This window comes from Cavia porcellus, unplaced genomic scaffold, assembly GCF_034190915.1.
Source record: "Cavia porcellus strain 051 isolate PalLab524CR breed Dunkin Hartley unplaced genomic scaffold, mCavPor4.1 scaffold_12, whole genome shotgun sequence".
NCBI classification, from domain to species: Eukaryota; Metazoa; Chordata; class Mammalia; order Rodentia; family Caviidae; genus Cavia; species Cavia porcellus.
In genome coordinates, this window is record NW_026947495.1 from 83,798,234 (window position 1) to 83,814,447 (window position 16,214).

At 48.2% G+C, this 16,214-nt stretch overlaps 1 protein-coding gene across 3 annotated transcripts; it reads left to right on the forward strand.

Moving 5' to 3' along the window:
• Positions 1-3,667: 3,667 nt before the first annotated feature.
• On the forward strand, positions 3,668-15,521 carry Bzw1 (basic leucine zipper and W2 domains 1). Of its 3 annotated transcripts, none has more exons than XM_003463336.5 (12): positions 3,668-3,821; positions 4,309-4,382; positions 7,047-7,223; positions 8,574-8,668; positions 9,773-9,838; positions 10,633-10,768; positions 11,487-11,596; positions 11,703-11,873; positions 12,156-12,302; positions 12,911-13,049; positions 13,601-13,723; positions 14,069-15,521. In XM_003463336.5, exons 2-12 carry the CDS (start codon positions 4,319-4,321, stop codon positions 14,098-14,100), a joined length of 1,260 nt encoding a protein of 419 aa, XP_003463384.1. In that variant the 5' UTR covers positions 3,668-3,821; positions 4,309-4,318; the 3' UTR covers positions 14,101-15,521. The 3 variants fall into 3 exon arrangements, with proteins under 3 accessions (XP_003463384.1, XP_013000699.1, XP_023417964.1); XM_013145245.3 differs by lacking the exon at positions 3,668-3,821 and adding an exon at positions 4,002-4,025; XM_023562196.2 differs by lacking the exons at positions 3,668-3,821; positions 4,309-4,382 and having other exon boundaries at positions 7,146-7,223; positions 8,574-8,579.
• Positions 15,522-16,214: the final 693 nt, after the last annotated feature.

Consider the following 16,214-nt stretch of genomic DNA (forward strand, 5'->3'; position numbering starts at 1 on the left):
AGTGAAAACTGTCTCAAGAGGAGGGGAAAATACTAATAAAGTAAATTACCATGCAGTGTACTGGCACCTCCCTGCAATCCCAGCACTCTGGGAGTTGAGACAGGAAGATCCCTGAAAGCTCAAGGACAGCCTGGGCTCCACAGTGAGACCGCAGCTCCCACAGCAGTGAGTCCATTCAGTACAACGTCCAGAGCCGCCCTGCGTGGCTCACATAGCACAGCTGTCTGCCTGGACTAGTCTAGGAAGGGGGCCGTTTCTGGAGAAAAGTTGTCTTGTCCTAGAGAGGCCTAGGGAAGCCTTCAAGATAGTTCTAATGCTGCATTTCAAGAGGGAGTCCTAAAATGCATCAGAAGAAATGCTCTGCCTTTTCCCGTCAGACTGTGCCCACCGCCCAGACACTGCTGCAGAAGCGCAGTGTCGGTCCCCTCAGTGTCCACCCTCCTGGAGGGCAGCATGGCCCCACTGGTGAAGTGGGAAAGTGCGTAACAGTGCAACACGGGGAACCGCTGCAGACGCTGCCCTTGCATGGCAACGCCGTCCTAGCTGAGCTCCGGGGACTCAGGCCCTGGCCAGTTTGGCCCCATTGCTTTGGCCACGGCAGCGCAGCGAGGGGAGAGGCTGTCCACCCACCCCCAGAGGCAAGGCAGTGCCGGGACCCAAAACCTACTCAGAAGGTTAAAGTAAAGAGGGTGTGTTTACTTAACAGAGGGAACAGACACTCCTCCTCTAAGGACTCGATTCTGTCCCAGAACAGGTCATTAAACAAACTGGTCTCTAAATGGATTTGTGTACAAGCAAGTACATTACGACGTGGTATTCAGAACAAGAACCGGTAAAAGGACACTAACTCAACAACTGTGCTTGTATTTCCATGCAGTACTGTAATACATAACAGAACATAAAACTACAGTACTGTCCTGTACAGCTCGATCAACCAGCTGGGGCTACATAGCGAGACCCTGTCCCAGAAAAGGAAAAGGAGGGACAGGGGTTTACTCAGTGGTGTAACTGCCTGTTTGGCAAACACAAAGTCATGAGCTTGATCCCCATTACCAAAAAAAAGGAAAAGGAAAGGACAGGTAAGTCGTGAGTCTCAGGACACTGACTCTCTCCAAAACAACTATAAAAATTGGGTAAAACTAACATCAAAATTTCAAGACTTGAGAAATAATGGTTCATGAAGAATCATCAAAGTTAAGGTAACAACAGGTATGTAGCATTCTTGTCTAAAATGAAACAACAAAGATCATAGTAAAAATCAATGAAATAAAAAATGGAGCCAGGGGGCTGGGGTTTAGCTCAGCGGCATAAGCACCTGCCTTGCAAGCAGGCGGTCATGAGTTCGATCCCCGGTACCGATAAAAATGAAAAAGACAAAAAAAAAAAAAAAAAATGGAGCCAGGTGTGCACCTGTAATCCCAGCACTCAGGAAGCTGACTGAGGCAGGAGGATAACTAGGAGTTCAAGGCCAGCCTGGGCTACAAAGTGAATTTGAAGCACTTTGACCAAATAGTGAGTCTGTCTCAAAAAACAAAAAATAAAAGGGGAAAAATAATGAAACCAAAAGTTTTTTTGAAAACACCAATAAAATTGATAAACCTTTATAGAGTAGAGGAAGAGGATGTCTCACAGCTAAGAATTTGTTTAAATCTCAGAGGAAACTTGGCACTTGGATCTTTCAGCAATGTAGAAACTGTTAGGACTAGCAACTCTTGGAGACAGACTAAATACATTTGCATAAATGGACCTGCGAGAGCCTTTGGGGGGGTCATCATGGCTTGTGTCTAGGTGTCTCCTCAAAGCCTCATGCACTCATAGATGGGGCTTTGGACCATGATGCTCACTGGGAGATTCACCAACTGACGGTTTATAGCTGAGTGGGAGGTGGGAGGTGAAGCCTGGTGGGAGGAGGTGACCCTGGAGTGTAGCCTGAAGTCCGCTCTCTCATCTCTTCATCTCTCTGCTGCCCGCCATGAGCTCTCTCCTCTGCCAGGCTCCTGTGTCCTATCACCATACTTTGGAGCCAGCTATGCACTGAAACTGCTCCACACTGAGCCAGTGCCAGGTATGATGGCAGACACATGTAACCCCAGCCCTCCATTTGGGAGGCTGAGGAAGAAGGATGACCTCAAGCCAAAACCAGCCCGAGCAATGTGATGAGATCTTGTCTTCGAACAAAGAACTGTGAGCCAAAATAAATCTTTGCTCCTTCAAATTGTAGGGCTGGGTATTGTGTAAAAGTAACTAAAACAGAAGTATTTTGATAGGCTTTAATTTTTAAAGAAAATGACTTGCTAATTTTTGTATAGTTTTCACCCACAAGGACTAGCTTTAGTCACTGCAAAGGGCGGTGACCAAACCACTGATGTGGGGCTGGTGTAGTTCAGTGGGGAAGTGTGTGGCAGCACATGCCAGGCCCTGGCTTGGATCCCCAGCACCAGAATAGAAGCCAAACAACCAGGGTGTGGTGAGGACGAAAAGCAGCAAGAGGTGGCCCCCCACCTCTTGAGCACAGCGATAAGACCATCCAGGGAGTGCAAAGGGGCAGAGCAGTTGGGAAGCCACAGTACAGTCCTGTGTACCTTGGGCCGATGGACCCCTCCAGCAAGACGGTACCAGAAAAAGGTGACAGAATTAAGAACTGGGGAAAACACAGATGACCTTCATTAGGACACAGGTCAGATTCTCACTTCTTTGTCACTACTAGTCTGTACCCAGTTTCTGAATAAAAAACAAGACCTTGGTGTCTTGGCCGTGTATCACAGTGGTGCAGCTATGCTGGTTGGGTTCAAATCGAGCTCTTCTGCTAAAGCTCTATGACCCTGAGCAAACTCCCTGCCACTACGCTCAGCTTTCCCATTCGGAAAGCGAGAGCAGTCGTGGTCTCTGGATCCTGAGGTAGCGATGAGGATTAAATGAGGTTAACATATAAAGTCCTTAGAAAAGCGCCTGACACATTTATGCTCTACATAAAAGTAGATACAGTATATTTAACCTGGCGGAACCCTGTATCCCTGACATTTCAGAAGCCAGAAAGTAACAAGCATTTATACTAAAGACTCCTCCGCAGCCGTGGCTCCACTCCCAAGGTGCACCCGGGCCTCTGCGGCTCTGCTCTCCTGCGCAGCAGGTGAAGCTGCGGCAGAACACCGGGGTGCGGCACAGCTGGCTGGAAGTATAGGGAAGGAACATCCTCGGGACGACACGGAGACAGCCAGGGCCGGGGTCAGAGGGCCGGAAGGAGCAGCACGCGGGCCGGGCAAAGAGAAGATGTCCACGGTGCGCGTGCGGGCAAAACCCCCCAGAGGCAGGCGCAGCAGCGGCGACCGCGTCCCAGCACGCGCAATGAGAAGGCAGGCCACGGCGGGAAGACCGCTCCGTGTGCTACGTGGGCAGAGGGTCGCGGCGATGGAGGACGAGGCTCGGGCAGCCCGAGCGCTTACAGGAATACAAGCTGAGCGCCTCGCTTCCTCCCTTCTCAAACTTCCCATCCTACACGCCAACTTGGGTGGGGCCCGGCCGGAGCCCTGTGTAGAAGAGAAATCTCGCTGCCAGAACAGAGGCGGAGCGAAATCTCACGAGAGTTTTGCGAGATGGCGCAGGGATAGTGAGGGGGAAAGAAATGTCGCGAGAACTGAGCTGTCGGGGGCCAGACTGCAGAGATGGAGGAGAAATCTCGCGAGAGCTGTGTGACCGGGGCGGAGGTGGCTCCTTTTCCCGTTTCCTTCCTCCTTCGCGTTAGTTCCGGTCGCAGAGGAGACGCTGCTGCAGTTGCCGCCACCCCGGGGATTTCTGGCTCTTTTCTCTTCGCCTTAAATTCGGTGAGGCTCGGCGCCCGCAGGTCCCAACCACAGTCCGGGCCCGGTCGCCGGGCAGGGTGAGGGGGCTGGTGGTGCGCAGTGCCTCGACGGCGGACGCGGCAGACGGACCCTGCCCGGCAGGTCACAAAGCGCTGGAGGCGGCCGGCGGATGACCGGGGTCCCGGCGCGGAGCGGATCTGAACCCGCAGTCCGTGGGTCGCGGTGGTCCGTACCTCGGGGTGCGGGGTTAGTGGGGACGGAAGGCCTCCCCGGCGCCCGGGTGGGACTCGGCGTTCACGCGCTTCCCGGGCCGGCGCTCGGGCGGGGCCATGCGAGCGCACGGTGAGGGACCCGCCGGCGCTTTGTGATGGCCCCGCGGCTCTGTGACACGGCGGTCGCCGCGGCTGAGCTCGGGCCCGCGGTAACTGACCCGGCCGGGCCTGCAGTCGGGACCTGGACGGGGAGGTGGCGGCGCGGGCGCGCTAAGGCCTCGCTTCTCTCCTCCTAGGGTGTCTTTTATGAATAATCAAAAGCAGCAAAAGCCAACGCTATCAGGCCAGCGTTTTAAAACCAGAAAAAGAGGTAAATACATTTTAGTGTCTTCTCCAAACTTCCAGGTATCTTCTGTAGCGGGCAGCTCACACAATCAGTGCGTGGTTCCAGGAGAAAGTAACGGGAAAAAAACCTGAATTTCCGGATAGCAGCAGTATCACATCCACTCCTACTATTTCTGTTGCTTTTTCAAGAGCATGGCAGCTCTTGAAATTTCTAGAGTCGAGTATCTCCAAGTAGGTTGTTGAGTGTTCTTCGTAGTGTAAGAAGGTGCCTTTTATAAGGCTGCTTTTCACTGGCCAGCAGTTTTTATTTAGGCAAACCTGCCTGAGCAAAGAGATTGACTCCCCCCACCCCTTAAAGAACTTAAAATGTCATTAGTTTCACCTGACTTTTGCCAGCAGGTGAGCTGGAGAACTGGTAGTGTGGACCGGTGGTGTAGCTCTTATCTAGCTTACATGACGGCCTGAGGTCAATCCTCAGTGCTTGTGGAAGTTACTGCTGAATAAGATTCAGGTCATAATGTCTTTTGAAATGTTTGTCACAGATGTAGTGAGAAAATAATTACTTTAGAACTGTGGATATAGCTCAGTAGCTCAGCACTTTTCCTGGCATGCCTGAGATCCGTGGTTCAATACCCAGCACCACAAAAAGAAAAAATTATTGTAACCTCTTTTTTTTTTTTTTTTTGGTACCAAGGATCGAACTCACCACTGCACATTTGTAAGTCAGGCACTTATGCCACTGAGCTAAATCCCGTGCCCCATAACCATTTTTTTTTTCTTAATTAATAGTGTTTAAGTGAGGTTTTGTTTTTTTTTTTTTTTTTTTTTTTTCACTTTTTTTTTTTAAACTTGTTATTAGTATATATTTGGAGTTTTGTTTTTGTTTGTGGTACTGGAGATTGAACTCAGGGCCTGGTGCATGGCTAGGCAAGCACTCTATCACTGATCCTTAGTTCCACATCAGTAGGTATTTGTAATGCACTAGTATTAAGTGAACATTCAATTTGTTAGCAAGGCCTTGTGCTAGTAATACCAAGCTAAGTAAGATGTGCTCTGGGATATATATGGTGTTAAGCATAGTGTTTTTTGAAAACATTCTTAAATGTTACACTTATTAACCTCATATGACCAAATTTGAGGAAGTAGGAACTGGATCAGCTACTGGATATATGTTGTTTCCTTGAATGACAAGGCACTTAGAGATACATATTTACAGGATCTTTTATCATCTGTGCAGAGAAGGTAGAAACTAGAGCATTTCAGTGGAAGTAAAGTCATTGTCCTGTCCCTGTGGATTGTGGGTGTCACCTTTACATAAGTGGCAGCAGGTACCCTTGTTGTTAGCATCAGAGAGTTGCCCTTCCCTGACAGCAGAGAAAGGTCATTCGGCCTCTTGCTGTTAAGGAGAAAGAAGAGCCTGGTTAGAGTGAGCACCTCCATTTCTCCAAGACAGAGAATTTTCAAAGACACAGGACTCCACATTAAAACCAGGAAAGTATAGGGCAGAGAGAATTTGCTGCAGCTTGCTGTGTGAAAATTAAAGGGCTGTCACCCTGGCAAAGGGCTGGCAGGGATCTAGTGCTCTTGCCTGGTGTGTGAGAGGCCCTGGGGCCGTCCTTGCATCCTGTGTGGTCTCTGTCTAAAGCAGCTTAGTAAAGGCTGCCTGCTTTACTCTACATTACGTTTTGTTCGCAGCAGCCCTTCGAGAATAGGCAATATCCTTAGTTCCATTTCATAGGAGAGGGGTTCAGGTGTGAGGAATGCGGCTGGATGCTGAAATTTGAAATGTTTTTAAGTGGTAGTCAGACTATAGTCTGTTTATCTCCAAAACTCAGGCTCTGTATTGCTCATCAGTATCATCTCTTGATTACCTACGTTTTCTGATTCTCTTTTTTTTCTGAATAGTGGAAACAAAATCCACCTTTTAAGATTACAGAACTACAGTAACGTGCTCAGTGCTATTTCTAGCATGTACGTATGCAGTAGTTACTGATAGACTTCTCGACAGTCCTTGCAGTTAACATGGTAAGTCTCTAATTCACGAATGTCAGAGTTGCAAACTTTCACAGGTGGACTGCGTAAGGCTCACTGTGTCACCTTATGAACAAATCTGACTGACATTCTGGAATGGGACTCATACATAAGTTAGGGACTTAACTGTAACAAATGAGTGGTCAGATTAAAATTTATGTGCATTTAAAGTAAACCAAGAGCTGTATTGCAGGAGCAAGATTTCAGAGGAACAGATCCAAGCCCTAGCAGATTTTAGCTCCCTTAGGAGGCTTTGTTTGGGACAGTGGAAGAGCCTCACAGTTCCTGTGCCTGGGCCATGAGGCCCGGTGTGTGATCCCTTGTGAGTTTTTCCTTATTGCAGTCTTAATCCATGTAGTTCGTGTTTGGTTTCTTCCAACACTGCAAAAAATGTAATTGTAAAGAATTTAAATGGAAAAAAAAAAAAGAATTTAAATGGGAAGAATGAAGGGTACAGGAATGGGAAAGGAAAAAAATCAAGTGATACCACATGCAGGTACAAATTCTCCGTGATGAATGTAGTCACTATGTATACCTAAAATGTACCAATAAAAATCATAAAAAATTTAGTAAACTTATTAACAGCTTCATAAGGTGACAGTTCATGGCCTTTTGGATGGCCTTTGAGACTAAATGTTTTGGGTTTTTTCCCCCCCAGATGAAAAAGAGAGATTTGACCCTACTCAGTTTCAAGACTGTATTATTCAAGGCTTAACTGAAACTGGTACTGATTTGGAAGCGGTAGCTAAGTTTCTGGATGCGTCTGGAGCAAAGCTTGACTACCGCCGATATGCAGAAACGCTCTTTGACATCCTGGTGGCTGGTGGAATGCTGGGTAAGTGGCTTGGTGGGCACCATCTAAGGAAGCGAGGTGAATCTAGAATGTAAGCTGTTGCATGGACCTGCCAGCAGGGTGCTTTTTGATTGTGCTCACTTTGTTCCTACCTAGAGCCTTTTCTGTTCTTTTCCTCTCAGGTCACCGGGTGTCCCTAGTCTGTCAGGCCTTGTGTTTGAAGTCTGTCACATCCATCAGCCTTGGAAATAACTTTTCTTCTGTGATACCTAAATTGCTACAGCATCCTCAGTCCATGATTTTTAAGTCCCTGTCACCAAAAGCAAATTTATTTTTAAAAGATAAGAGTGCTACGTATTGGTCCTCAGAACCAAGCTATAGGGAAATCAGATGCCATTTGTGTGCATGTAGAGTGAAAGTTTAGAAAGGCTTTACATGATACTTGGGAGGCTGAGGCAGGAGGATTGCTATTGTGAAGCCAGTGTGGGCAACTTAGCAAGACCCTTTCCTAAAAATGAAAGGGGTTGGAGATATTCTTCATTGCCAGGCCCTAGGTCCAAATCTCAGTACCACCACACACACGCACACCAAAATACATGTGTGTATGTCTATATATATATTACATGATACACAGTAAAATCAGGAACTTAAAATTCATACCTTCTAATTCCTGCTTAGTCCCATGAATATTTTGTCATGCTAATGATTTAGAGTAAGAAATGGAAAATATTTTTGTATCACTGTTTGTAGTACTGCTACATGCAAAACTTCACATTTGTTCTTAAGAAAAAGTATGTAGACCACACATACTTTTGTCTCAACCTTCTGGTTGTTGGTGTCACAAGCCTGTGCCACCAGGACTGGCTAAAAAACGTGTGTGTGTGTGTGTGTGTGTGTGTGTGTGTGTTGCAGCAGCAAGGTCTCGCTGTGCAGTTCGGGCTGGCATTCAGCTTACTTGGCAGCCAAGGCTGGTCTTGAACTTGTAATGCAAGATCCTCCAGCCTCAGCCTCCCAAGGGCTGACATGATAATCATGTACCACTTTGCCCAGTATTTACTAAGGAAAATTGCTGATACATTTCAGAGCCTCTGGTGCTGTCCGACTTCAGTTACTTCATCTGGACCCACGTGTTTCACCCCACCTAATGTGCTGGCATGTGAGCTCCAGCTGTGGCTTTGCAGCACGCTGCCTTGGAAGCTCAGGGAGCCCATGTTGGCAGAGACTGCCCTGAACAGTACCGCCAGCTGCGCTAGGTCTGGCTGACCCTCAGGGCACCAGCAGGGTCCTGTGCAGTGTTGCTTTAACTCTTATGTACCTTTTGATGCGGGAAATGAGGTTGAAGTGATGTGGGTTTTCTGTGGCGCTCACGTACCTTTCTGTAAACGCCCTCAGCCCCAGGCGGCACCCTGGCCGACGACATGATGCGCACAGATGTCTGCGTGTTCGCAGCACAGGAAGACCTGGAGACCATGCAGGCGTTTGCACAAGTGAGTGAGCAGTGGCTGCGCCCTTCCCCCACCTAGCCAAGGTGGGCCACAACCCGGGCCCTTCTTTAAAGGTCTCAGTAGAGAGTTTGGGGAGCGAAACCCATTGCTAAGCTTCGGCATATTCTCCTTGGTGCAGTTAGTGGAATAGAAACTTTAGGTATGTCAGGGAGAATCAAACAGAAAAAATTAAAGTAGTTCTTTGTGTTTCTGGAATTGGTACATTTTTAAGAAAAATTAGCCTGAAAAGGTAAATGAGTTTCCTATTGATTTCCATAGTTGAACTATTCTACATACTGCTGCTGTTTGTTTTTTAATGAAAATAAAAATGATGATACAGAATTTCAAAACAAATGAATAGGTTAACACTGGTTAATATACTGCGTATTATGTTCAAAGTAGCTGTTCAGATTACGAGATACAGGCATAGGGGCTGGGGATTTAGCTCAGCGGCCTCAGTGTCTGCCTGCCCAGCGCTAGATTGTGAGTTTAGTTCCTGGTACCAAAAAAACAAAAGATACAGGCATGAAAAACTGATCACAATTGGAACAGTGAAAGCACAAACTTCTTTTTAATGAACTAACAGATCAGTAGTTATCTATCTTGTGTGTACATACATACATATATAGTCATGCAGCTGTTTTTAAGATACATGAGTTCTGGGGCTGGGGATTTAGCTCAGCGGCATAAGCACCTGCCTTGCAAGCAGGCGGTCGTGAGTTCGATCCCCGGTACCGATAAAAATGAAAAAAAAAAAGTGTAAAAAAATACATGAGTTCTAGGCAGATTAACTTCTTAAGATCTCCTTTGAAGGTGTTAGGCATAGTTTTTATTGTGAATTAAAAGCAATTTAAATGCATTTAACTGGAAATACCTGCATCATTAGAGAGTGGGAAATTCTGTTGTCTTACTTTATTCATGTCCTGCAGATGGGTAAACGAAGTACTTAGTACTTCGGCGTGCAGTGTACAGACCTTTTGAGAGGGCCCTTAAAGCATTCATATGACGGGTATTGTAGGATGGAAGACATGACAGAAAAGTGTGAGCTGGACATCCAGTGGAAGGCTTCCTTTGCGGCTCTAGAAATAACTTCCGTGTTCTCTGTAGGTTTTTAACAAGTTAATCAGGCGCTACAAATACCTGGAGAAAGGTTTTGAAGATGAGGTTAAAAAGGTATGTGGGGTCTGGGGATGCGGGCAGCCATGGAGCACGTGCTTCGTGTGCATGAGGCCAGGTGCTGTCCCCAACACCAAAATAAAAGGAAGAGTAGGACTGGAAAGGGCAATGCTAACTCCCAACTCAGCCAGCGATTGGATGTAATTTTAAATCCATAGGTAGGCTATCGCTGAAATGTAGTTTTTTTATGGTATATAATATAATTGGTGACCATTTTCTAACTTGAGCCTCATATGGTGGTGCACACCTACATTCCCAGCACTTAGGACACTGAAGCAGGAGAGTGGCAGTGAGCTCTGTATTCAAAGGACTAAGAATGCGGCTCAGTGGTAGAGCCCTTGCCTAGCATGTATGAAGCTACAGTTCCATCCCAAGTACCACCAAGAAAGAAAAAGAACTTCAGAACTTACTAAATAACTGAATCTCATTTCATAATAAAAGGAAGAGTGTTATAATAATTATAATAACATTTCATAAGTAGATGAGCGGGACATCTGGTAGTACATCTGTTAAGGACTCGGCACTGTCACAGTTACACTGAATTATCCCCATTTTCATTTAGTGCCAAGACTCAAACTCAGGACCTGAGCTGTGCCCTGACCAGTGTCCCCATTTTAAATGTGAGGAAGTGGAGGTGCACATTAAGTAGTTTGCCTAAGATTCACCTGCCAAGGTGCACTGCGGCCACAGAGTATGCAGGGCCCAGACCACTTGCGAGCAGTATGGCCACGTCTCCACTTCTCTTACTGTGATGTAGTTGCTGCGTTAACCTCGAGTTCCCTGTTTTTCAGCTGCTGCTGTTCTTAAAGGGTTTCTCGGAGTCAGAGAGGAACAAGCTGGCCATGCTGACTGGCGTGCTCCTGGCCAATGGGACGCTCAACGCATCCATCCTCAACAGCCTCTACAATGAGAATCTGGTGAAAGAAGGTGTGCAGGGCGGGCTGGCAGAAAGGGCGAGGTTTCCTGGTTACCAGGGTGACTTTCTGAGGTTCCTTCCGGCTCGGTAGATGCTTCATGTGTGCCTTCTCACATTCTTCCGCAGACTGCAGGGTGTGAGATCCAGGAAATCTTTGATGCAGAAAGTTATAGAACAGTAGGAAACAAACCTGCTTTTATTTTTTCCTTTAATCCATACAGCAGCCCAACCAGTATAGGGACTGTCACCCTCCAAGTCCACACTAGAAAACACAGGAGGACCACTCTTGGTTGCTGAGGGTTAGGGTTCAGCAGGGGACAGTGAGTGACCCTGGTACCTGTCCTAGGCTCTCCTGGCCCTCCTGCCTTGCAGGCTGGTTTTGGAATGTGGAAATCCTGCCGCCTCTGTCATTGAGATGGACGCCAGATGTGGGGTGGAGCTTAGCCTATTTCCTTTGTGCCGTTAAACTTGCCTGTTCTACCACTGCTTCTAAAGTACCTGCCCCCCCTCTCACACTGGCTAGTGAGTGGTGACCAGCTGGAGACGGGCCGTCTGCAGTCCCAGATCCTTGCTCTGCCGTCCCTCTGTTTTGTCTCTTGCTCTCTTTCCTTTGCCACCACGCACCGTGAGCAGGCAGGGGATTGGACTCACCACTGGTATCCTGGTAACTGGGCCACAGAAAAGGGTCTCCACCATTTGGTTAGGAAGCCTTTCCCTTGTTCCTCTCAGGGGTTTCAGCCGCGTTCGCTGTGAAGCTCTTTAAGTCCTGGATCAATGAGAAGGACATCAACGCAGTGGCTGCGAGTCTTCGCAAAGTCAGCATGGATAACAGGCTAATGGTTGGTGGCCCTCCCTGTTTGTGGTATCACATGTGTAACGGGAGGAAATTTGTTTTTAGAACCTAGTGTTTTTAAGCGCACTTAAGGGAGTGAATTCTCCTCGTAGGAACTTTTTCCTGCCAATAAGCAGAGTGTGGAACACTTCACAAAGTACTTCACGGAGGCGGGCCTGAAGGAGCTGTCCGAGTACGTCCGGAACCAGCAGACCATCGGTGCCCGGAAGGAGCTCCAGAAGGAGCTTCAGGAGCAGATGTCCCGTGGCGACCCTTTCAAGGACGTAAGCTTGGGCTGAAGCTGTGTCCAGCGTGGGAGGCTGTCACAGGGGTGTGGCCCCTGACCCTGGCCTTCTCACTGTGCTGACTCAGTGCTGGGCAGTGCCCTACTTCCTCAGTCAGTCTCTGGAGAGCTTGAGGTTGACACTCAGGCCCTGCCTGTGTGGGGTGCTGGCCGGTAGTTGTCCACAGCATGGAGAAGTAATTCTGTGCTCTTGGACAGGCCGGAAGTTGATGTGTAAAATAGTACACATAAAAACTTACTTCCACTACTATTTATTTTGTAGATAATTTTATACGTCAAGGAGGAGATGAAAAAGAACAACATCCCAGAACCGGTTGTCATTGGGATCGTCTGGTCGAGTGTGATGAGCACGGTGGAGTGGAACAAAAAAGAGGAGCTCGTAGCAGAGCAGGCCATCAAGCACTTGAAGGTGACAGGGCTGCGGTCCTGGCTTCCCCGCATCCCGGGGCTCCTGGGCTCCCTGCGGGGAGGTGGCCAGATGACCCATTGATGTTGAACCCTTCTCCTCCTGACCTGGGCTTTGTTTGATTCACACATTAAGGGAATATTTAGGACAAGTTTGAGAGTGGTATAAGCATAGCCACACATGGTCGGTGCATACCTATAGTCGCCCTCTCTGGGAAGCTGAGGCAGGACAGTTGTGATTTTTCAGCCCAGCCAGGCAACTTAGCCACTTAGTGAGATCCTGTCTCCAAATAAGGAGCTGAGGATGGAAGCTAAGTGCAGGCCCTGTGTTCAGTCCCTAGTACCCTGAAAAAAATGTCAGCCTCCAGGCTGAGGTTTGTTTCTGAGCAAGTCTAGGGAAGTAGGGGGGCCCTTTTGTTTCCTCTAAAATATTAACATTCAGCCATTGCCTGAGATGCTTATAGAAGCCTCGCCTATGGGATACAAATGCGTAGGTTTCTCTGCATCCCTGAAATTTCCAGTAGCAGAGTGATCTGCAGGGTCTGAGAGCTCTGCTGGGTGCTGGAGTGGGCGGTCCTTTTCATGGGTGACACTTTGCTCTTCCCTCCAAAGCAATACAGCCCTCTGCTCGCCGCCTTCACCACGCAGGGTCAGTCGGAGCTGACTCTGTTGCTGAAGATTCAGGAGTATTGCTATGACAACATTCACTTCATGAAAGCCTTCCAGAAAATAGTGGTGCTTTTTTACAAAGGTAACAGCCCAGCGTGGAGCCTCGGGCCTCCTCCTCGGAGCTTCAACGTGTGGGAGGGAGAGTGGCCACTCTTACTCCAGCACCGCTGTCACCGAGATGCTTCCATGGAGCCTGGCTCCAGCCACACTCCCTCCATGGCCCGTGTTCAGGGCCTGCACCCCGGCAGCTGCCTCCCAGTGAGTGCAGGGGGTGCTCCTGTGTTCTGCCCTCCAGTTTCCAAAACGATTTTGCTGGTTCATTCTGGCCTCTGCCCAAAGCCCCCCTCCCCCCCACCCCGACCTTTAAGAACAAGAGGAGCAGGAGAAAGGACAGCCCCACTTCCGTGTCAGCGGCTGGAGGGAGCCAGTGGCCTGCAGCACTGTCCTCTGGATTGTTGAGGCTCATGCATGGGCAGTGAGCTGATCCGTCTCCTAAACGAGGGTCTTGCATCATCATCCCTGCTTCTCTTGAAACTGATTGTTGGAGAAATCAGTGCTTTGAACAGATTTATCTTGAAAACAGCAAAATAACTCCTCACAGCCCTCTAACGAGACATGTCTTGCTCTTCCTAGCTGAGGTCCTGAGTGAGGAGCCCATTCTGAAGTGGTACAAGGATGCACACATGGCCAAGGGGAAGAGCGTCTTCCTGGAGCAGATGAAGAAATTCGTGGAGTGGCTCAAGAATGCAGAGGAAGGTCAGTCCTCAGCGCCGGTCATTGTGGCCGTGCGCCCACACCTTCGAGGCCCCTGAGGCCGCTCTTGAGCTCAGATCCTCTGGGCCAGGCTCGAGGATGGCTTGAGGCAGATGGGGAAACCAGGCTTTAACCGCAGTGTGTTTCCTGAAACATCTTTAGGACAGAAGCTGAGATCTCTGAGAGCATTTATGGCTTTTGAGATGTTGAAATGAACATACTCTTACGTCCCTCTTACCCAAGTAAGAGCTGTGCAGAGCTCACCCAGCTGTGGGCAGCACCACGGCTCAGTTTCGGGAAGCTGCGTGTTCCACTGTGCGCTTCTGACTTGTATTTCTCCCCTTTCAGAGTCCGAGTCTGAAGCCGAAGACGGGGACTGAGTTTTGAACCTGCGTCCTCAGTAAAGCGAGCAGGGTGTAGATAAATGTCATGTCTCATGTGTCCTGGTTCGTACATCTTCCTACCTCCCTGTATCGAGCATGATAGAAGGGCTTTCGTGGCAAATTTATTTTAACTGTTTCTATGGTTACTGGAAATGTTGAGTTTAGTTCCTAAAACCATGTTTTAAGTATCACAGGAGCTGTAGATTTGAATCTAATATTGCATTAGTCTCTTCAGTTCTCTTCTACCTCCTGTATTTTCTACTGTAATACTGTAATTTAAGGCCTTCCACAATGAACAGTTCACATTATTCCCTGGGTTTTCTATATATACAGTTTTCAAAATATGATTTGGTTAAAATAATTTGTTATAAAAATTCTGTTTGCAAATTAAACTGTAAAAGTATCCAAATTCTCCAAAGCCGATGATTTGTGTGATAATTTGGTTGCCCAGAGAGCCCTGCTCGTCCCCGAACCGCTCTCAGTGGCCAAGTTCATTAACACGGATCCCGGATGCCCGGGCACTGCCTGCATGTTAGCGTTTCTTGCCTTCTTCGCCCCAGGTGTCTTTCAGTCCGGTTCTTTGCTGTCCGGTTTTCGTCCGTAGTGAAGCCGTGGAGGACAGAAGGTGGAGTCAGGTGGCAGAGGTGGGGAACCTTCTTCCCGTTGAGAAGCTTCTGCAGTCCGTTAACAGATGGGTTTTCTTTCCATGCATCGGTTTTCAGCGTACCTTAGAAAAGCCTTAGCATTTAAATGTCTCACGCACAGAGTGCACTTAGGCTGACAGGAGAGAACTTCCGGAAAGGCGTTGGATACTAAACTCGGAGAGCTATTGACAGTGGCGAGATCGGCCTGTTCCTGTAGGACCCTGCTTCCTGTGGCCTGGCCCGGTGGATCAGCCGCACCCCTCCACACCTGGCTGGAGCGCTCCCCACCTGCCAGGTTCTCATTGCTGTGAGCTAAACACTTCTAGACGGTTGAACTAGGTGGTTTTCATGTCTGCCATTTCATTTCCTCTGTTCTTGCTGCTGCCCATCTGTGTGGTTGGGGACTGTGGTCATGGTGACCATGGTGCAGGGTCTTCGCAGGCGAGAACCTAGCCCAAAACGGTGCCGCCAGAGACCGAGTAGAAAGTAGCCCTTGGAAAGTGCCATTGACTTAGCCAGACCAGTGGTGTTGCCAGCTCGTCTTGACAGAGGACCGCGTAAGACGGCTGGATCAAGGTCTAATGCCCTTAAGAGCAGTAGAACTGGCTGCATTGTGAAGGGAGTCACATTGTTAAATGAGTAGCTTGGACTAAGTTTTCATGCGCTGGCAAAAATGTATTCACTAGATTTCTACACCATGCTCTGCTTTACTTTGTAATTTGTAGTTCTCAGAAGACTTTTTTTTTTTTTAAATAAAGTCCATCCTTACACGTAGGTTTTATAGATCTTTTTTTTTGTTTTCTTTTTAATTTTTTGTAAAGCCATTTGAGTGCATAGCAGTGTTCTGTGTGTCATGTGTCAGCTATGTGAGAATTAAACAGTCCTTTCCGTGGGACTCAGAAGGACACCTATCCAGAGCCTCAGCATCCCTGAGCGCTGAGCTTACGCCCTGCCCTGCAGCGAGCACTGTGTAAAATGCGGGCTTATGCTTTGTATTTGCAGTCTCAGCTGCTGGTGCCAAACCTGTGCCTAAGTGGTAATTCCCAGTACAGATGTTACTCTATGATTGGATAAACCGTCAGTGATTTTTCTACATTGGTGTTTCTGGTTTTGTCTTGTTAAAATGGGTTAGCTGTCCTTGAACTCAAACTAGCCCAGGCTAGCTTCAAACTCAGTGATCCTCCTGCCTCAGCCTCCTGAGTGCTGGGATTACAGGAGTGCACCACCACACCTGGCCTGATGCTTCGGCTTTCTGCATGAGGGCACTAGATCCTGTATCCACCAGAAGGTTCCACTCACCATACAGAGGCGTTGCAGGGTATAAACACTGGAAGTAAAAAGGTTTTTCGTAGGCGGTGCAGGTGAAAGCTGGAAGGTGACTGCACTGAGAACACTGCACATGTGTAGCCAGAGGGACGGTGGGTGTCTGAACACGCAGGAGTGGGCCTCATCGTCCAGGACTGAGCA

Bases quoted from the DNA above. Each gene is read 5' to 3' on its own strand.
- Bzw1 (XM_003463336.5), top strand. From the start codon at position 4,319: ATGAATAATCAAAAGCAGCAAAAGCCAACGCTATCAGGCCAGCGTTTT. The intron at 9,839-10,632 runs GTATGTGGGGTC...CCTGTTTTTCAG, and splicing joins TTGAAGATGAGGTTAAAAAG to CTGCTGCTGTTCTTAAAGGG. The intron at 13,724-14,068 runs GTCAGTCCTCAG...CTCCCCTTTCAG, and splicing joins GCTCAAGAATGCAGAGGAAG to AGTCCGAGTCTGAAGCCGAA.